Source organism: Taeniopygia guttata, chromosome 11 (genome assembly GCF_048771995.1).
Source record: "Taeniopygia guttata chromosome 11, bTaeGut7.mat, whole genome shotgun sequence".
Lineage (NCBI taxonomy): Eukaryota > Metazoa > Chordata > Aves > Passeriformes > Estrildidae > Taeniopygia > Taeniopygia guttata.
In genome coordinates this window covers 13,819,810-13,842,366 of record NC_133036.1, presented here as the reverse complement: position 1 = coordinate 13,842,366, position 22,557 = coordinate 13,819,810, and the positions used below count along the sequence as shown (strand labels likewise).

Here is a 22,557-nt window from a genome sequence, read left to right as displayed (position 1 = left end):
CCCTGAAACAATCAGGCCAGTGATGGAGATAAGATACTGTACCTTTAGCATTATGATCTAAGAGATCTCAGGTCCAGACGTGGGGGTACAGAGCTGGCTGCCCCTCTCACAGCAACAACAAGTGGTGTGTTTCCAGCTGGGTTTGTACAGCAAAATAACAAATATGCTGTTAAAAAATGAAATGAAACCAACGTTAGTACAGACAGAACTAGAAACAGGCGAGTGAGGAACTCTTGCAGGGCAAAAGCCAGGGAGGAGGTGCCCATGCTTGCTTTACTGCCTGGCAGGGAATGTTTTTTTAGGCTATTTAACAAACAAGTACAGAACAGGGGTGGCCTGGGGTGACTTGAGCACAGCTCTAGAGATGTTAGTAGTGTAACATCCTGCTAAAGGGACATAGGCAAACTGAGGCTGGACTCCAGCGATGAGACCAGTCTCAACTGCCAGACCCCTGGGTAATTCCTAACTCAATCTCTGTGCCTTGGCCTTTCCACCTGTAAAACACAGTTAAACTTTCCCTAGCTTATAGAATATTTTCATAGCTTTAAGACCTATTAGTACCATTCTGTCCTTTTAAAGGGCAGGAGTAGACCATAAATTGTAGGTCAAAACTGCCCCAAGATTTTTAAGACCCATCAGCTTGGTGCATGCAGTGGCACAGGGACACAGTGGCTCACGGTGTAAAGCCCTGCCCTGTGAGCCATTCCACATGCACAGGCCAGGGATGCTGCTGGCCTTGTGGCAGCACCTCCAGCAGCATTCCTGGCACTGGGAACAGCACCCAGCCACTCTCAGTGGAACAGGAGACCATCCACATGGGCACCAAGCTCCTGAACATTGCCTTCAGCTTTTTTATTACCATGTAACTGATTGTGGGAATTAAAGACCCCCACTCCAGTACCTAAGAAAAGAAGAAATATTAGAACTGCTCAAGAGGTGCAGGGCGTAAATGATCCTAGACCCAAGGGAGGGAAAGAAGTATTTTTATATATTTGTGACTTCTTCCAATAGCACAAATAACCATGCAGTTACTCTAGATTTAGTAAAGAGACACTATTACTTCATGTGGTAGCAGAGGCATGTACAGCATGCAAGCACCATGCCACAGGGGAAGGCTTGCATGACAAAGAGAATCCTTTAGAAACTTTGGCAAGAACTCTGGAATGAGCAATGCTCAGCCTGCAGCCTTCCATTAGCAGATCTAAATACAGAACCATAGTGTAAAACAACACCTTCCTGCATTATTTGCATGAATTAATATTAAGAATATAATTATTATGATGAGTTTCACTGACTGCTTTTTTTGCCATTTAGGTTCTGAAAAATAATTAATTTGGAGCTTCTCTCTCCCTCAGTTTAATTTACAATCTCACAATGTCAGTTCTGAACTGTGTGATTCTGTGAGTATTAAAAGGCAACAATTTAGTGGTAACTATGTAACTTTCAATCCCCAACAAGGAAATACTCCACTTTTCACAAAGTTACATGTATTTCTGCGGCAATGGACACAGGGCTATGTTATCTTTAGTACCTGAGTAAAGTCTAATGGATTTTACATATAAGGAAATACAGATCTTGGTGCCTTGCCCTTGAGCTAGAGGCAAGGAAAGTGATCACTTTGAGTATAGGCTTTGTAGGTGTCACAAGACACCATTTACTTATAGAATAAATGTAGAACTTTACCAAAAGTCATGCACATAATATCCAACAAATGAAATCAAGGTTAGTACTTCAGCTTTTAGAGGAACTCTTCAAATTTGCTACCCTTTCACTCCAAAACTCCTCTCTCAAACTAGAGGTGTTAGCAGCACATTGGAGCATTTGGAGCACAGTCCAAGACAAGGAAAGAGGCAGAGGTTTATTATAACTGGCTTCTCCAGCCAGCTACTGACAGATTTGCCAATTCCTGCCCTAACTACAGAGTCAAATGAAGGGGCTCAGCATTTTTGAGGTGACCTCACTCATCTCCCAGCACCAGTTTCTGTCAATTAGGAGGAGGTGCACTGGTCCACAAACATCCCATTCTCAGGAATTTATAATCTAAACATTACTTAGATCAAATGGTTAATACAAAGTATCTTCCTTCCTGAAAATGAGGGAAAGCTCTACTCACTTGGCACATTTCTTTTACACACACTTAAGAGTTATGAAATCACTTAAGTATTTGAAATCCTTGCCATTAATAATCAAGGACAGGGAGCTTCTAACACTGATGTCACCCAGCCTAAGTCACCATGACTATGCCCTAAACATCAGCCTGAAGATTCCCAGTTCTCTTCCAAAGGTACTTCCAAACTCACTGGTAACTTACCCTTCCATTACGCTTCCATCCACACCAGGAGCTAGAGCTGAAACCAGCACAGGAGTGTCCCCAGGGAAATGCACACAGGATCAGCAGGCAGGGCACTGACACCACAAATGTTCAGGTGCCTCTCTGTATCTGATCAGGACAAGTATTCAGGAGCCTGTGAAGACTTTGACTGATGAGGCATTTTCTAAGAGCAGTCAATTCCTGGTTGTCCCTGTGCCAATATCAGCTCATTGCTAGAGCTGCTCCACTCACAATGGATCAGTATTAAAGGACAGGTCTGCAGCCCTCCCCACCTCATTAATATTCATTTTAGACTTTAAATTCCAGTTACACAAGGACTCATGCCCATGGCTTGATGCCTCATAAATTATATTCCATTTTTAAACCTGCAGCATTCGGTCTCATTGTTTCAGAAGGAAAACACTAGCAGAGACAGTTTTAGGCAAGCTGCTTTTGTTGAAAAGAATACTATCTAAAGCCCTGCTTTAACTTCATTAGCCCACAAAGATTTGCACTACAACGAATCCTGTCTGCAAAGCACAAATACAACTGCCAGCAAATTTTAATTCTGTCAATATTCTCCTTTTGTTCCAGTTGTCAAAGCAAGTGCATATAATGTCTGCAGCTGAATAAACTCACAAAAGGCAACTTACCAAGGGAAGACTTGAAAATAGCTACAAATACCATAAAAAAGCCCAAATTAAGAGACAAAGTGACTCTCCATATACTTTGTCTCCTGGCAAACATGGATGGGTGATGTCGATGATTTTGCATTGAGAGCTATCAAGTACACAGCAAACTTGGCTTTGATGGTCAGAAGAAAGGTCCAAAGGAGAAGAGATTGAAGCCTTCTCTGTAAGGATGGGGGCCAATTTTTGGGTAGCAGACTCCTCCTTCTGTGAAACCCCAAGCCTTCTTACACAGGTCAACCTGACAGTACCTGCATCCTTCATCTCCACTACCGAAGGAATGAACAGCAAAAGTAAAACCAAACTTTTCTCATTTTACCTTTACAAAAGGTAAAAGTTGCTGCAGCACGGATTTCACGTTCAACAGCCTGTTAGTTTAAAATATGGAGAGGTAACTGGAAACAAAATTATTTTACATCATTCTTCTACTTGCCTTCTAAAAAGCCTTCAGCAGGGAGAGGCACAGACTCTCCCAGCAGGGGATGAGTAGGCTGTCACTTGCATGGGTGAGAGATTTTTATCAAGCTCTTATTCTGCAGATGCACTATCCTGTCATTTTTATAAAGAATTAACACATATTATCTTGCTCACTCTGAGGCAGCCTCATATTTAATGGTCCATTAACCAGGGCAGACATCATTTAAGTGAGTAAGCCCCATACAGTACACATGAAGCACATGAATATACATGTGGCAATCAGAATTATAGAATTTTCTAGATTGAATTTGAAATTCAAAGGTAAATATTTTAGCTGGACTTTAACTTTGGCAGCCTGGATTGATGACTTTCTTCCCCTATCTTTTAAATCACTGTCCCCTAACCAGGTTCATTCTAGCCCTTAAAAACCTTCTTCACAAGATGCTTCCCCATTTTGACTCAGCTTTGAAAAGCAAGCCCATTCCCAGTGGTGGTGAGATCTTGTTCACCTTCCATATCATGTCTGAATCTGTTTCCCACAGAAAAGTCCAGTAAACTCATAAGTAAGAGTACAGATGGGGAAGACCAAACACAGGAACAAAAGAACACAGCCTCTGGAGAATTCCTTTTTGCAACCACTTAATTTCTAGGAAGGGAAAGGAACTGCTCAGCTCTGGGAGCAGCTGGAATAGCAGTATCCTTACTTCTCTGTAAATTCAGCACCTCTCCAGTCACTCTCCTTGTTCTCCAAACTGCCCTGCTCCTCCTCCCAGCTCCCACAGGCTGAAGCAGTGCACTGCTTCCTTCAGTGATATCCTGCAGGTTTCCACATCCCTCTCCCCAACAGCCTGAACACACTCATTATTCATTCCCACCATCAGACCTTTCTCCATTCTCTAGCCAAATCCAGCCTTTTTCCTACCCTCTCCACCCTAGGCTTGCTGTCTCTGGTCCCTGCCTCCCCCTCATGTCTGGAGCGAGTTGCAATCCCCTTCCTGCCTTTGCTATATAAGGAAACCCCACTGCAGCTCCAGTGCTGGCTAAGAAGGAAAACTGCATGCCTGAAACCCCAGAAACTGAGATTACTGTAATCATAACACAATCCAAGAACAGTCTGACACTGGCCTTTTAAGTCACTGTGCTTTTGAGTATTACTGCAGTCACAGAGTGCAAGCTGTCAAAAACCCATTAGGATTTCACAGCTTGATCAGCTAAAAAGCACTTGTGAACTGACAAGCAACAATCAACAATCAGTAGTAATTAATCTAATATAATCTCAACCCATCTGTTAGTCTCACAAAACATAATTTTTATTACTTCCTCAGATTCCCAATGTTCAAATAATGAATTGTCTTGTTTCCAAGGAATGCATTTTTAACACGGGCATTCAAAACAGCACATCCTCCTGCTCTTTACCATTTGATGTATTTTTATTTTTGATCTTTCTGTAGTTGGTAGGAGTAGGGTTCTGTTCATTTTGATTTCAATTTTTTGCAACATATTAACAGTCTAATAAAGATTTTAAAAGACAAAATATCTTGAGAATAATTTTCCTATGTCCTGTCACCATCAGTCTCAATCACCGAACAGTACAAATTGTTCAAGTGTCTGTTTCCCCTTCCAAAGTCCTTTAACCTTTTAGTTTTTTCCAGAACTACATTTAGATGCACACGCAGGAGCTGTAAGCAAACGTGAGCTTCCCTGTTGCTAAGTAACTGTGCCAGAGCCTGCCCTGCCACTGTTGTAAGCAACAGCACCACAGCTGCCACGTTTGGAATTCGCTCAGCGTCAAGAAATGTAAGCTAAATATCTTGGATGAGACTCCCAATCTTCTTAAAATGGGTGTGAGCAACAATGAAAGAAAAATAGATCTGGAGATGACCAGACTCATGAGTAATCCTAACGCTGCAGGACACTTCTCCCCATCAGAACACTCAGGCTGTATTTCAGAATGCAGCTATTAGTATTTATCTAAATTAGGCTTCTTGCTCAGTTTCCACTCAGCCCATTATATACTGCTTTGAGGTACTATTTTCAAAACATTCCTCTTTGTAAGTGTTAGAAATAGTAATTGTGATCATTCAGCTAAATAAAAAGTTTGTTTTAAAAGTGCCTCTTTGAAAACCTTTCATTAGATGTCAAGACCTGCCATTGTAAAAAAATCTTAAATTCTAATGCTCATCTTCTAACCTTAAGATAGATTTATCCACACAGTTTAGCAAGGAATTCTAGTTGTGCAATTTAAATACACATTTTTTATAGTTTCTAGTTTAGTTTCTTTTTTGTAACACAATCAGTGGTAAAATTACCTCAGAATCAGGTTCTGAATCAGTACTTGGCAAAGACTCAATATACCTCTGTCTTAAGCATTTCCTAACTTACTGCACCACTTTTCCTTTGGAATTGCTCTGTCCTGAAGAACAGAGATCTTTGTTAGTTTTCTAAGATGACAGAAAACAATCTTTATCCTCCACCATTTCAGAAAGCTACAGTGAAACCACTTTTACCTTAAGCCTCAGTCCACAGTTCCTCGGTGAACTTAAAACAAATTGAGCCTTATTCTAACTTCATTCACCTGAGCTACACACCAATGTTTCACAGTTTTAATGGTCCCCAGCTGAGAGGCTCATGCAAAATAAACAGCTGTTCTATTCCAGACTTTCTTACACTCATGCCTTTCCTCTGACTCTGTACAACAAAACCCATACCACCTCCAGGACACTGAGCGTGGTTTCACAGATTTCATACCTACTGCACTCTCATGCAGGTTATGACAAGTCTAGAGCTAAATATCCTTGAACTCTGCTGCTAATAAACTGTATGCCATTCCCTAAAAATGTGCTTTAACACATCAGAATTTTTTTATTTGCCAAAGTAAACTTCTACAACAAGCATTACTTTCAAATACACTACACACTGCTGTGCTAATAAAATCATTTATTCATTTTACTGAAAACCAGAACTCCTGGTCACAGCGAGCTCACTGATCCTGAAACATTTCTCTGGAGCTGCTGAGAACCAGGAGCTGGGACCCAGAGCAACTCCATAGCAGAGCCTCTAACTCCACCACTCCAATCTTCCATCACTACACCTGCTCAAACAGCCACACACACACACGTTTTGCTCCACAACTTCTCCAAATAAAGCAACTCTGACCTCAGTCTGAAGATTTCTCTTTATTAGCATGGTATTTTTCCATTAAATATTCATAAGTTTTTTTTCCAAGACAAAACAAACCACAGAAACTTGGTAAGCTGCCAGATAATTAATATTTGTACTCCTGGTATTTGGAACACTTGCTGCTCTTAACAGCATTTTATGGTCCTTAACACTGTCCAGGATTAAAAATAGTATTTAATTCTTAACTCTGATTAATAAAATTAGTAAATTGTAATTGAGAGGAATAACAGTTAGTAGAAGACCAAAGGCAATAAACTAAGACAGAGCTCAGGTTTGACATACAAAATTAAGAAGCACCAAAACATGCAGCTTATGAGGGAGACTGAGGGGAAGATGAAGAAGAGGTACCTGACCTTTTCCTGGGGAAATGCTGCACAATGACATCACATGATTCATGTGAACCATGTTCTGGGCGTGAAATTTTAATTAACATTGTTGAAAGCAGGTTTAGGTTTTCTTCTGCAGAAAAAAAGAAATACAGAGATTTATCCAGTTTCATTGCCTCCTGCCTAATCAATTCCTTGCCTCTTACTTAGATGGCACATCCCAACCAACAGCTGGCAGTGTCAGAAACCATTTTAAAGTAAGTGAAGGAAAAAAATCCCAAACACTATAGTACATTGATTCACAGATATTTTCATTTCATTATGAACTCACAGTATCTGTGGAAATCACTCAGTGTCTGATCTGCCATAATGCAGAAAAACTGATCTTCATCTCAACCAGCTTGCTTAATCATTTATAACATTGGGACAACCAGACTTAAAATTCTGTAACCTGTTTTGAAAGTAGTAACCTAAAAAAAGAGGAAATAAAATTATTCAATTATATACTAGAGCTGTCCTACCACCACTGCAATCAAAGTGGCAACCTCCTTAAAGCGTAGGCAAATAACAGGGGACAGCAATGCCTTGGAATGCTGAAGTTACATTTGCCAGAGGTTACCTGCCAGAACCCACAGCAAAATTAATGAGAAGCCTACTACAAAAACACTGACAGCACTGTAAATACTTTGAAGGACAAATTGCTTTTAGACTCACCTGAAAGCACTGGTTGTTAACACTGGCTCTCTGTGTTTCCATAACAAGCAGGAAGCAAGGCACAGGAGATCTGTGGAGTGGAACAGTTGGTACTGAGAGCCCAGCACCTGCTACAAGTAGTCCAGGTCCTGCAGACCAAACACCCACTGACAGCTGAACAACCTTCCAGGCCAATTCTCCTGGAAGAGTCCTGTCCATCCTGCTTCCCAAGACTAGTCCATGATGCAAATCTAAGCACTGGAGGTGCAGAGTACCATGAGATTTGCTGGGAACACACACTCCCCATGCAAGCAAAAGCACTTGCACAGAGCACCCAGGGGTTACAACACACCTGCAGCTGGTCATGCACACACAGGATCCTTCTCAAACAGGTCCAAACTAAACTGTGGCTTAACACACCTTTCTGCTCACACTGTTTAATCACAGGTTGTCAATACCTTAAAAGATTATCAGAAGCCAAGCACCATGTCCTGTTAGGCAGCAGGATGATAAACATCCTTCATAGTACAGTCCAAGGTACAAGGAATAGACACAGAGCTGCTGACAGCCTAGGTAATAACGGTTTCACTGTAAAACACCCCAAAATGTGAAAAAACTACAAAAGAAAAAAAAATCAAAAAGCACTACATAAAACCAACCTAAAGACCTTCTTTGGAAACTGATATTCAAATCCCGTATCTCCTTTTCAGTCTCTTTCTCAATAAATCCTGCCCAGCCACAGGACAATGATAATCTGCAAAGTATTCCTCAATACCTTGTCCCAGTTTCACCTTTTTTTAATCAGTCTCAGAACAAAAGTAACTGGACCAGCAGACAACCTGTAACACCCATTAGTAGGATCTTAATTTCCCTGAAAAATGATCTTTCAGGTTGCTTTCTGCAATATAAACACTCCCTTTTCCTGGTCTCCATGGTGAGAATGCCTGAACACCAGCGAGCTGTTTAGAATACGGCTGCCATCTAGGAGCAGAGCAGAGGAAATGCAGAGAAATCTCAAGCCAAAATCTGAACTGTGAGACCACTTGATGGTCAGACATGCTATTACACACAGTTATAAACACTGGAAGCACAGATCTTTAGGGAAAAAATGGCTAAGAAGTGGCAGAAAGCAGAACTTGTTAAAAGGTGGTTTACAGACAGTTCCCAATACAATCCTAAATTATTTGGTTCACGACAGTTTATCCACTCAGGCAAGTCAACATGTACAGAGGTGCAGTGGTACTGCACTTTATCTTCTTTTTTTCATTAAAAAACTGCAGCCTAATTCAATTTTTCTGAAAGAGTATTTCTCCTTGTGAAGTTGCAGGCTACAAAAATATGCAGTGAAATAAATGAAGTCAGCCTGAACCACAATGACAGTCAAAAGCAGAGCCTAAAATCTTACACTGAAACTAGTAACAAGAAAACCTTCACGTAAGCAACTTCCTGAAGCCTTACCATATTTATTCTTGCTTCTCAGAAACTATGCAGCTCCCAAGCCAGTCAGAGCTGCAGTACATAGAATTTTACTCTTTCATCATTCAGCTGTCACTGGCTTTATTTTACTTTCATAGACTAAGAACAAATGCAATTTACAATTATAATCTAGTGATTTGCCAGTGTCTCATCTCTGGATCATCTCTAGCACACAAAAGAAAGAGCTCTTGAGATCCATCATGTTGATGCCTATTTTGTACAAAGCAGACACTTTCCAGTTCAGTTACTGAATATGTTCCAAGAAATCTGTCTTGGCACACCACAGTTACCAGGGCTTTTGGAAGAGGCCGAAATGTCCTGTCTATACAGGAAAGAATGGCTTGTTTCTGGTTGGTGGGAAGAGAAAGTCAGGTTTCCTGCTTTGCCAGATCCCCTGGCAGAGACCCACTCCCTCCCTAGAGTGTTTTCAAGGCCACCTGCTTCCATCACAGCTTTCTCAAAGAAACTGGAAGCCATCAGGGGAAGAAAAGTAGCCTGAGGATATGTGGGAAAGAGATGACAGAAGTGACCTGGGGAATACAAAGAGAAGAAATACAGAAATAGAACTCAACCACTGTTTCAGGAGAACCTCCACCAATGAAGGAGAATGAATGGCCTTGCACATTTGAGAGGTACAAATGTGTTTTTCAACAGTATTGATTAGAAAAGGCACCAATCTAAATGTAGAAATTAATTTACAGTTTTGTAACATCCAACATTAATTTTGGTCCTGCGACAGTAATCAATTCCATGTGCAGGAGCAGAAAGAGACAAACCTGTAGGAAAGGAGGTCAGAAACCAAAGAGACTGCCTTGGCAGCTCCCTCTCTCCCTTCCTAACACAGCACATCTCATTCCAGCATCACAAGCAACACCAGCCTGACCACACCCTTAAGTCAGAACTTTCCTTTTGTCACTGGGACTTGTAACTTACCATGTAAATGTATTCTCTATCCTTAAGACTCATCTGTCCTTACTACTGGTATCTGTGACAGGCCACAGCTCTGGGAAGCACAAGTTCAATGATGCAGAGAAGTAGATCTTGTATTTGCAATTTCTCATTTACTGGAATAAAGACAAATGTGTTTTAGTGGCTTAACCACTTTTGCACGCCATCTCTCTCATCCAGTGTTAACAAGGATGCAAATTATTCCTTAGGAGTTAAGAAGTGAAAAACCCTTTCCATGCTTCCTGCTTTCACTTAGAGAGTTTGCATTTGATCAGTGTCTTGTGGCTTAACTTGAAGCTATCACGGCTCCTTCTGTTAATCAGTAACTAATAAACAGCCAGTATTTGATAGTCCAGCTTTATTAATAAACATCTTGGCTTCCACCCAGAGATCAGTTCTGTAGCTGAACCTCATTAGGCAATTCTCATTACTCAATGTGATATGAAAAACCACCAGTAATACTGAAGAAAAAGACATTTAGTTGCATTCCCCCTCCTAGAATACAGCAAATGAAAGGTGACTAAACCCCAGTGTGTCAGATTCTATGAATGTAATTATCTCCTACACCTCCTCCCTCAAGATTTTACACAGCTTGAGGCTTTGGGGTTTTTTCTTGGTAAAATAAAGTCCCCATATAGTTATTAAAGGAAGAGTTTTAGCTGACTAACCACTATACCACTTTAAGAAAGACTACTTTGTTGAATGTCTTCCCCAGAACTATTTATATCAAAACAGCTCATTTTTGCACACTCAGGTAGGCTTTGCTTTGGTATTTATAGTCAACAATCCAAACACAATACCAGTAAGAATTATACTTTTAAAAGTGAGTCAGAAAAAGCTATGGGGAGTAAAAGGAAGTACCACATCATGTTTGGGAAATACCAGTCACAGGATGCCAACTGCAGATCTACATTTCTCATGTCTCCTTCTCTCCCTCTCCAGTAAATAATGAGCCAAGAAAAAGTATGGGACAAGAACTTACCAGCTGGACAAGGCAGATACTCAGCAAATAATTGTTACAGAACAAGTTCATGGCTCTCAAACTTCAGGAGTCTGACCCCCAAAGTATATGATTTTTAAAAAACAACTCTATGGAGCAAGAAATTTTTTTTTTCTAGCAATAATTCTTAAAAAAAAATATGAAGTTGTCTAACAAAATAACACTCCCAAATTAAACCACTTTTTTTCCTACCAGAAGCATATCACACCTATTAAAAAATGTAAAACTGAAGTCATACCTAGCATGAATACCAGGTTTGTAAAAGGATTAAACCAACACACCCTGAGTACCACAAATGTACTTAATTCTCCATTCAATAAAATATTGGAATATCAATTTATTAAAAAGTTATGTGAACTGTACATACGTATACTGCAATATAGCTGAAAAATCTGAAATATATAATTTTAAAGGAAAATCATTTATTTCTGAAAATATTTAAAATATTGCATTTCTGGCAGCAAATTCAAAAGAAGTGCTCTGGAATGGGTGCAGTCTCTCTGTGCACTTGTCTAGCATTTGTCTTCAAGGCGTGAAACATATCTGCTTTCTCATTTTTCACAGCACAATCTTGTGACCACTTTCTTTCTGATTTGTAGAGACAGAATTTGATTTCCAAGAACAGGAGTAGAATTTTTAACAGGAAATGCTATGGTCCTTGTTGGTGCAGACAACATACTTTCCGAGAGTCCATGGCACCTTGGAAATCTGCTAGCCAGCCTGCATAAAATTGCATCAGATTGTGCTCACAAGTTAGAGAATAAGTCTTTGATTGATAATTTTTCTGTTTATTTCCGCCAAGGCCACTGAAAATACGAAGGCCTTTTCATCTGAAAGGTTAGCATACATGTCAACTTCTTTTTCTTGTTTCTCTGTAGAAGAAAAAAAAGTCACTATTAGAAGCTTTTTCCATTATTTCAAGTTAATGCAAGTTACACAGAAATTAATAAATTATGTGAAGTACTGGAATTGAAGTTAGACAATCAACTCCTATGCACAGAGGGAGTGAGAAAGAGAAGGAAGTAACAGATGCACACAAAGGTGCTGGAAGAGCCACAGGATGAGTCAGCCAAAAGCATGACTGAATTTCTCTTCTTTAAAAACGAAGTGAGAATGAATTGTTAACATAAAGATGATCAAGTATTCAAGTGTTCCTTTTTTTGGTTTTAGTGGTTTGGGTTTTTTCTTTACATGACCACCTCCCATTCAAGAAAAAAACGTTATTTCACAACATCCTCATTAAACACAAGATTTGCCCCCTTACTTTACAACTACATGAAAGAAACCCGAGAGTTTAATGACAGGGTCAAAGGCCAAAGAGCCTTTGATACTTGGATGCAGTCAGGCTCCAAATTTATCATTGTGCATGTTTCTGGACTTTCTACACTGCAGACTTTCCATCTTATCCCAGCTGTAGAACAATGCTAACACACCTCATTGAGCAAGTAAAAGCCCATGAGTCCCCTTTGCTGATGTTGGCTTGCTTGAATGCCACAGACACACAACAGGAAGCCATCAAAAAGTTTCCATACTGCAGTGCTCAAACTAAATTATGCTACAAAAATTCATAAAATTTGAGCAATACCACTTGCATAAACACCACCTCCTCCAGATCCTGACTAGTTCTCTCCCAGTTTAGCTAGCCACAGGTAGCTGACACAAATGTTAAGAAAATAAATCCAACAAAAAAACAATTTTTTCAGCAGAAGACCAGGCTTGTAGACAGAAGGAAGAGAGAAATACATTCAGAGCTTTCAGCTGTGGAACTCCATCTCTAATCCACGTTCCATGTGGCCTGGACTCATTTCCAATTACAACACAAATCTCATTTGAGAGACCCCTCTGTCTCACTAACACACAGTCACACATGTCCACACTCTGGCAACTGCTCCACCAAGACACCTAAACTAGCATGGGAAAGCCAAAGAAAAAGCAGTACTGTAAACTTACAGAAAGCAAAATCAGGAACAAAGATCCCAGCAGATCCTATCTCCACCTACCCACACAGTTACCCTCAGTGGGTTCACACTCATAACAATGGCTTTAGATTTGGCTTCACATTTGTGTTATAGCTGTGGACAGAACTCCAGCACACTGCCTTCCATGTGAAATCAAATTGTTCAACAACTGAGTGGGAGAAGCTCCAAAATCCTTTACCACTGTGTTTTGATTTAAAACTGACACAGAAACAGCAGAAATCAGCTTTTTGCTGACTTCCTGGCTATGCAAGGCAATAACCTCTAGAGTACTGAGTTTGAAATGCATTTGAAAGTGAGTTTTGCTACCCCTCCTACCCCACAGTTTAAGACAAATCAACTTCCTCCCTCTCACCATTTAAAAATTAACAATGCTGGGAGTAGTTCTGAGTACAGACACTACACACACTGGTTATTCCACATTAACCTTTTCTATTTTCATATCTATGCCCCACCCTTTGTTTCATACTTCCTGATCCAAATGAATCCAGCCACAACTTGAACATATCAGCATCCAGCAAAATTAAAAATACTCCCCCTGCACCACACCCTGGTTGCTGTTAACAGACTGTGGACTTCTTAGTTTCCCTTCCTCCCCATCCTCCCAGATCAGCATCACTCTGAGACTTCAGCTTAGTGAAATCTTGGTATCAAAGAGTATGAGGGATTAACACAGGTGTGCAGGCTTCATTCACTCTCAGGACAATTGTACTTCTCATCAGTAATAAGTGAAGAGCTCACACCTGCATGACATTTTATCCTACACTACTCCTAGGATACAACAGCTTCCACACACACACTGAAAACTTTCCACTTCAGTCTTATCTGAGTAGTTTTGACTAATTTCTCTATAATGAGCAAAAGAAAAATATTGTATTGTGCTTGTACATACAGTTAAGACATTAAAAAATAGGGGGGTTTGCTATACAACTAAGAGGCTATTTAGGCAAAAATAGTTTTTCTGGATCATGTCTCTTGTATCCCCAGATCTCCTGCAACCCCCTTATATTGCAGCCCTTAAAACATTGATTATGTATAACTCACATATGGACCTCCCCCTTCACAAATTTTTTATGGATTAATTTTTCAAGACAGCAAGTTACTTCAAATATGCACACTGGGCAAGTAAATGTGTGAGTAAAGCAGCTGGAAATTACAGGAAAAAGAAAACTTGCATCATGAAAATGTATTCAGCTTAAGTTTAATCAGGATACTGAAATGTATGTATGTATCTTTATGAAGATTTGGCCTGCTAAGTAACAAGTCTGCTTTAGCCAGTCTACTGCTCTTACTGAGACTTACTTGCTGGTAACCTTTTTCAAAACAACCAATACCACTTCCTCCAGTATATAAGGGGTTTTGTTTGCTTTAATACAATCAGGGTTTTTACCCAGATAACAAGGCAACCTGGAATCCAATCTAGCTGTGTGTCACAGCCCCACAGAGTAAAAGAAAAAACACATCTCCACAACAAAATCAGAGTCAAATTATTATGGAGTGTTTGTATTTTCAAAATACATTGTAGTACATCTGACAAAGAAATTAAATGACAATTTTGACAAGCCAAGGCTGCAGAGAGGAGTTCCTATTTTCCAGGGTCATCACATGGCTGAAACATGTGATGCATAATTTTCTGGGTCCCAGTACTGCCATATCCCCTCAATCTACATCTGCTTCCTCTTTCCTCCCCCTCCATTCCTTCTTGCTAAATCTGCAGGGAAAATAGCTTGTTTTAAAAAGCCTTTTTGCTTATTCTATTCTTCTTAATTGCTGCAGCTCTTTGTTCTAATGTGAGCCAGTCACGAAGGACACAAAAGAACCAGTCAAAGGCACAGACATAACTGGGAACAAGCACACTGTGTATGGAATTGCATGACAAGCAAGGAAGCAGAGATGTCATCGGGATCTTTAGGAAGGAAATCTTCACAGCTGGATGGTCTTCAAATGTACAGATAATCTGTTCTTCCATGTTAATACAACTGAGGTGTTTTCTGCCTGTTTTTCCATCTACAAATGCATTAGGAACCAACTACCTAAACCATGCAAGCACGGGCTTCTTTTCAAGTCTTTGGGGCAAAAGCACAACCTCTAGTGGCAAGTAACACGTACCCAAAATATCCTCAAGACACACAACAGGCAAGGAAATAGGATCATGACATCTTGCACTCCAGAGCTGACTTTCAACACACACAGACTGCTACAAGGACTAGCAACCACTCACACAAAAACCACCTTAACTGCAGTAGAATTACAGTTCCTTAATATACACAAACAACACTATCAAGCAGCACATGTGGTAAAGGAATAATATTTCTAAAATCCCCACTAATTACTCCACATATAGTAGTTTCAATTTTGTAAGGAACTTGAAAAGGAAGAGGTCAATGTTAACTTGTTTTAGTAATTACTTACAAAAAGATGAGCTCCCTGATGAATTTATTTTTATAGCCATGACAGCCTTATATGTCAATTTTTGTAAATCTACCTGACAATCAGCACAGTGGTCTACACACACTACAATCTGACATAACCAGAAGTAAAAAAATATTCTAAGCCTACTTACTCCTGAACAGTAAGATGAGCTGCACTGGGGCAAAGACAATGACAAATAGGTGTGAGCCAAATCCCTACACAGGAGGCTGAGGAAGAAACAGCCATCAAAACAAGAAAAAAGATCAAGGAAAAGGAATGGTAAAAACAGCACAAGTAAGATACAACTTTAAGGAAACACTAAGAAAAGGCACACCACACACACACTTGTGCCAAGATCCCCCTATATCCAGATCTCGTGTCTTCTACATCCAAGCACTGCAGTATTGTCATACTTTGGAGTTTGCAGCAGGAGGTTAGAAACATTCACCCTAGTTTTGGATAGGAAAACATGTTCTCTTAATATCCCTCATGTTGTCAAATTCTTGCTTTTTGGAAACTATAAAACATGTATTAAGAAAATGGATCTTTTCCTTTGGTTGCTTAGGTTGCTTTCCTTTTTGTCAGGGGACAGAAAAGTAGATTCACTTTTAAAGCTCAACCCAACCAGCTCACTGGAATTTTAAAACCAAGGCTCTTTGTGAACTAGACTGGCACTTAAATGCCTAGAAAGGATCCTAAAGCTACCAGACAATCCAGCTTGGGTCAGTAACAAATAGGGAAGCTACACACAATAAGGCATATGCAGTAGTGGAGAGATTAGATACTACAAACTGCATTTCTACTTCAGTAAAACAATTGCCATCTGTAAAATATACAGAAATTAAATTCCACCTCTTCCTCCCACACTGAAAGCACTAAAAACCCAATGAAATCCAAATTTATACTTGGTTTTTACATGAAAGAAACATTAAGAAACAGATTTACATTAAACAGCAGAGATATCAAACTTGGTTTTGAGAAGTCAAATTGAAGGAATTTTCAACATGGATTAACACACTTTTTTTTTTTTTAAGGTGGAAAGAAATAAATAATTGCATTTCTGAGTTATGCCACTGATATACTTCAAGATTTCAGGAGTTTTGGGAACCATATCTGCTGAATATTTGTATGAAGTATTGTCATTTCCCTTTTATGTGCCTTCCAACCTTCTGAAGCCCATGCTAAGTTTTGGATTCATAACTCATGTCTAAAATTTCTATCTCAAAAACTACAGCTAGAAAATGCAGTGTCAATAGGTATTTAAAACAAGAGGAACCCTAAGTGACAGTTACATTCTTGAGGGGTTCTAGAATTACTCGAGCTATGTAACAGCCTGTTTACTGTATAATGATTAAAACAACAGGGCACCAAGGACCCTTAACAGACAAGGAATCATTCTTTCCTCCAGAAACACGGGACAAAAATTCAGGTCATAGTAGTGATTCAAGATGCCCTTTTTACTTTAGCCCTCCAAAAGCTTTCAAGAAACTTTTTAAGTAATCCAGTCATCCTAATCCTCTCTCTGACAACAGATATCGTTATATGGTTTCTCCTTGTGATACAGAGCAGCAGCACCTCAACAAAAAACCAAACAAAAACAAACAACACCTACTTAACACTTCAGTCCAATGGCTTTCAACCTACATGTTGAAACTTGATACAGTGGCTAAAAATACAGATTTAGATCTTTGTAGTTAGTTTCATCAGACACTGAAACATAAAACCAGAGGTCTCTACATATGCAAATCAGTCCCTTCCCAACATTAAGGTATCAAGTACTGGCTAAACTACTCTACTTAAATGTTTTGAATGGTGTAAAGGTTTGCTAATTAAAAAAGATACAAATAGAAAATCCAACAAACAGATTTCTCCAGCTCTCGTACCTCTTTCTTCCTCGTGCTTTTTCGCTGAGGCACTCTTAGGTCTTCCTCTTCCTCGTCTGCTATGGTCTGAATGGCTGTTAGACCTGGATCTTTTTCGGTTTTCTAAGTCTTTATTTACTGCAGAATTTATCTTCTCTCGCTTAACTCTCTCTGTCCGCCTCCTTTTGGCCTCACTCTTGTTTTCTGTGCAAATGAACAGAAATGGCATGATCCAGGGTTGTTTTCACCTTTGTTCTTAATTCACTCTTAATGCTTACCCCACCCAATCCACCTTTTCTTTTCAAGTGTTCAGATGCCTATACCTTTACAGAGCCAGCTGCACAGGACCATCTCCAGAAGGTTTTTGAGTACCTCCAAGGATGGAGACTCCACAACCTCTTGGACAACCTTTGCCAGTGCTGGTCACACTCACAGTAAAAAGCACAATCCAGAGCTGCTTTCCAGCAGCATGTTTCCATTTTGCCTTCCCTGGTTCATTTCCTCTGTGCAAAACTGAATTATACAACCAGATTATGGCCTTCAGCTTCATTTGGTAATTACTTTATCAAAAAATAAGGAGGAGGAAAGAAAATTGATCAACACTTCCAATCTAGCAGAGACATTTCTTAACTTTCAACACATTGAAAGTTCAGTTGTCTGCATAATGTCACCTATTTCCTACAAGTAAGTGGTAATCTACAGCTATCCTTCAAAACATTGACACAAATCATCAAATGACTGACTTCCATTTTGTAGATCTGGTAGATAATTTTAAAAAATAGCTGTTATAGATCAGATATTTGTTGGGTTTGGGTCAGGTTTTTTGGGGTTTTTTAAATACATATCTTCCCTGTCAGGCTCTGTCTGACTAATTCCTAGCACTGGAGGAAGCGATATAAATGAACACAAGGAGAATGCTATTCATGCCAGAAAGCACATTCAACTGACTTCTTACTGTGTCCATCAACAAAAGACACATAAGTCAGGCACAAAAAAAGCACTATTTAATTTAATAATGGAGAGAGAATCAAGATCCACCCAGTTTTAGATAAAACATTATGACCAATTTTTTATTTTCAGAAAATCCAGCTTCAATCAGCATGTGCTCTGAAATCAGATCCTTTTGGGATCTCTACACGTTTAGCTTCAAAACAGGATTAACACAAAGCATTCTGTAAGGGGTTATTTTGCATAGTGATCAATGTGTGCAGCTGGAATATACACAGAATAAATGCCAACATCATGAGTATAAAGGAAGCCTGAAAACACCAGCTTTCCTCCTCTCCCCATAATTCCAGAAAAATTAACATATTCAAAGTCTACCATGCACAAATTGAAGGAAAGTGAAGTGACAACAGTCAATTTACACAGAGAAGTAAAACCCACTATCTTTTGTCTCCAGGAAATAAGGGGAAAGAACTGTTGCTCTCTTCTTCTCAGCAGTTATTACCTGTGATGGGTGGTGATCTCTCAGCACGTTTAGCGTGCAAGAGTTTTCGACTGATAAATATGTAGCCACAGGGACATGATTTACATGCAACAGGAACCTGGGAAAACAAAAGACAAATTTTTCAGATAATTTCAAATTATGACAAAATTCCTTTCCCATGAAGAAAAAAATACACTAACTCACATTTTGTCCTCAGAGATAACTCTTCAAACTCAGTCTGTACTGCAAACTACAGCCTGTCCTGTTACTGTATTTAAACATAAAGCCAGATTCTGCTGTAAATCACTCACCTTTCTTTAAAGCCTTTTCTTTATGCAGCTGTTAAAAATCAAGCTTGAAATTTACAGCTGTTGTGATTGCTTTGCACTTCTTTTCCCCAGACTGACAGGAAGGGGGTGGGGGAACGTAGAGAGCATTAAAGGAAGGCTGAATTAAAACAGAATTACAGTTTCTTTTCACAGCTCTCAAATTCGGTACTCAAATCAGTCAGACATTTTCAGTTTTGCTTCCTCTATATACTTGTAAAAAAAAAAAATAATTATGAGTTAAAACCATCAGTACATTGTGAATGCATTCACTTCCAGCAGCATTTGAAAGCAGCTCCTTTAGAGAGGAGCAGCTTTAGAGGCACAATAGAGCCTGAAGCAAAACAGATGCATCTGTAGCCCGCTCTGCTCCAGCGCTGCAGACAAGGCCGGGTGGGTACAGAAGGACCTCTTTAATTGAAAATGCAAATAACCCAGCCCAGGCAGGCAAGAACTGACTGCAGGCCCAGGAGTTTGAGAGAATACAGTGCCTCTGATCAGCTAAGCAGACAGCAGCAGTACGCTCCCCAAGAAAATAACAATGTAAAACAAGAAATGCTACATTTAATATGAAAAATAACAAAAATCCACTCAGTGCAATTAAAAAAAACCTGATAAATTACAAAATTCATTACCTTAGTGCCAAGATCTTTTAAGATCTTTTAGAGTAGTAAGCAATACACCATGTTGCTTTGATTAGGTTTAAGACTGAAAACACAAATCAAAGCAAGTTTAGGCAGAGATCTGGAAGAGATTAAGTAACACACATTAAAGTGGAGTCATGCTGAAGCATGATAGTGGGGGGAAAAAGGAGGTAACTTCTCAAATGTAATTCTTTAAGACAGGTCACTACAAGTTTGCCAATACCCACTGGAACAAACAGGAGGACAGAACCACAACTGCCCCCTCAATTTAACCAGACATGAGGAAGAACCAAGTTCCAAAGTTCCACTGACTCAAAAACCCCTGCCAAATTAGTACGTGAATTTGTACAGGGGAACTTAACTGCTACTCAAAATAAACAAATTATTTTGCTTTCTGTAGCACATCTGAACTCCTGCACTTCACCCTACAAAAAGCTTGTAGATAGACTTTCTGATACAGGTTTTGCAGAACTAGAAATTTTAACTCTCTTTATGGAGACACTGATGTAATGAAAACGAGCCCAATAGAGGTTTATTGAACTTTAAAGGCCAGAATCTAGCAGACTTATGTGCACATCTGTCTCCTTGTTCATATGTCAGTGTAGAAGTACTAAAGCCCCATTATCTCACTGATAATTTGTGTGTGTTATTAAAGTGATACAGAATTCCAGCTAAATCCATTTCTGAACACTTGGGTCTCTCCAATAATTACCTTTCCAGGCTTGTCCTAAAAAAAAAACAAAAAACAAAAAAACCACAAAACTTTGGCAAAGCCACCCAAGGGGATTGGAACAGAGTCAGTATTTTTCAACGAACTCAAGTGTATTTAACAGAACAATACTGTTCTCGTGTTACAGGTTTAGCACGTAGGGGTGTGCAGCACTTGAGGGTGGAGGGGCCTGGAGGAAGGGGTTTATCACTGAAACCTATCAGTTATCCTTTGAAGATCCACACTGATAACATCCTGCAACATAATTAAGGCAAAAGAGTCCTAAAAACTATTTCACACTGTTCAGCATTTTCCTAATAAAAAGGGATTTTTCTCATACAAGACATTTTACCTGATATTAAATTAAAAAGTGATTATCATTTCCTCAGATTGACTACAAGTACTGCAGGCTCCCTAGTTTAATAGAACTGTGCTTTGATTGTGAAAATACTAGAATTTATTATCTAAATTACAACAGAAAAATGTTTTGAAGTTTAAGAAGTGTTACTCAATATTTTGTTCCAATAATTGTGGCTGTCTAAATATTTCCATGCATGTCACTTCTACTGAAAAAATCAGAAACAAATGCTAAGCCCTTGCTCATGGAAGCATTTAAAAAACACCAGCATTGGACACAGTCAGAGAAGGATTATATGAATTTCCTCAAAATCTGCAAAGGGTTGACTTGTACCGTAGGCCTTAGTTCCTTGCTCCCTCTCAAATATTTGGCAGTGGAAAACAAGGTCCTATGAGCAATGTGTGCCAGGGCAGGACATATAAGCACATAAAATCCATGGAAGCCACGGAAGAGCTGCTAACAGAAATCTACATTAACAAAAATTAAAACACATGATATGCATGTAAGTGCAGAACAAAGTGACAGTTTTCACGTCAGCTTAAAAAATCCTATAGTGTTTCCTTACTTATTGTTGGTAGTTTGACATTCACTACATTTATCAAAAAAAAAAAGAAAACAAAAGAAAAACACCAGCACTCTCGTGTATGATTTCTCCCTCGTTTTCGTTTCTCCTTTCACCAACTGAATAACCAGAACTTGGCACACGATTTCTTTCTCAGAAATAGTATTTCAGTGACGTGCTTAACGTGCATTTGCAGCGGTTGTTCTGTTGGTTAAAACATGAAAGGACGCCCACACACAGCTCAGCGCTCCCAACCGTGCCAGGATGAGCAGCAATACTGTAAAAACTATGCAAGTCAGAACAAAAAATGACATTTTTTTTCTAAGGTTCTGCAAGCAGAGAAGAATGATATGAGGCTGTTTATGTTTTTCCAGGTGTGGCTAAAGCAGTGAAGAGGGGTGACTCTCGGGGTCACAGCACCGGCGGGTCCCGCCTGTGACAGGCGCTGCCCGCGGCACCGCCGCAGCGCCGGGCCATTGTTCGGGCTCGGCTGAACGAACCGCCTGCTTTTAGTGCTCGCATCACTCCCAGCAAACCAGACAAGCTCCTGACACGGCAAAGCAGCGGTGCACAGCTCTGCATGTGCGAGCAGCTCCATTTTGTGCACGCCAGAACCCGCAGCGGGACACACCAGCAGCTCGGGCGGCACTCGGGGACCAGGCAGCAATTGCACCAAAGGTCTCAATTTCGCTGCTCCCCGACCACCCCCTGAGAAAACAACACCTCTGAGCCCTCTCCCGCCCAGACCCGGGCACACCAGTCATCCAAAGGGCAAACTGCATTATATAAATCACCCGGTTCATTGTGTTTTTCACAGACCACAGAGTTACTGAACAACACCAGCACATAAACAAGAGGTTCTGCAGTCGCGCAGACACCCCTCAGCACAATACAACCACTCCACTACCCTGCCGGAGGGACGCGGCGTTCCACCCGCATTCCATGCAGAAGCTGCAAAGGCAACAACCATTTGGTTCACACAAACACCGACTCGAGCCGCACGGAGCCCATCTGCCCCTCCGCTGACCAGCGTCCGCCGGCAGCCGCTCACCTGCTGGTCGCACTCGGGGCAGGACTTGGTGGCCATCTTCACTTTCTTGGCCCTACTGGAGGACATGCTCGCTGCTGCCGTGGCTGGGCTGACACGGCCGCGGCCGGAGCGCCCGCCCCGGGAGGAGCCGGCGGGAGGAGCGGGAGGAAGGAGGCGGAGTGAGGAGCCGGCGAGAGGAGCGGGAGGGG

General features: G+C 40.3%; 2 protein-coding genes across 7 annotated transcripts in view; both read right to left on the bottom strand.

Moving 5' to 3' along the window:
* The window catches only part of MYLK3 (myosin light chain kinase 3), a 32,959-nt gene extending 32,793 nt beyond the window's left edge, over window positions 1–166 (bottom strand). The window contains exon 1 of one of the 2 annotated variants that reach the window (XM_041718523.2): window positions 43–166. In XM_041718523.2, the coding sequence (XP_041574457.2) occupies window positions 43–51 (9 nt within the window). In that variant the 5' untranslated portion in view covers window positions 52–166. The remainder of the gene's footprint in view (window positions 1–42) is intronic. The other variant, XM_072934356.1, reaches the window with a different exon arrangement.
* On the bottom strand, window positions 144–22,557 carry C11H16orf87 (chromosome 11 C16orf87 homolog). Of its 5 annotated transcripts, none has more exons than XR_012057753.1 (6): window positions 22,370–22,557; window positions 18,741–18,837; window positions 17,312–17,494; window positions 7,638–7,707; window positions 6,951–7,056; window positions 144–166 (listed from the first exon to the last, which is right to left on the bottom strand). XR_012057753.1 is itself a non-coding variant. In XM_072934360.1 (5 exons), the coding sequence occupies exons 1-5, from the start codon at window positions 22,433–22,435 to the stop codon at window positions 7,020–7,022; spliced, it is 453 nt and encodes a 150-aa protein (XP_072790461.1). In that variant the 5' UTR covers window positions 22,436–22,557; the 3' UTR covers window positions 5,950–7,019. The 5 variants fall into 5 exon arrangements, 3 of the variants coding, with proteins under 3 accessions (XP_072790461.1, XP_072790462.1, XP_004176280.2); XR_012057754.1 differs by lacking the exon at window positions 144–166 and adding an exon at window positions 7,255–7,393 and having other exon boundaries at window positions 6,575–7,056; XM_072934360.1 differs by lacking the exon at window positions 144–166 and having other exon boundaries at window positions 5,950–7,056.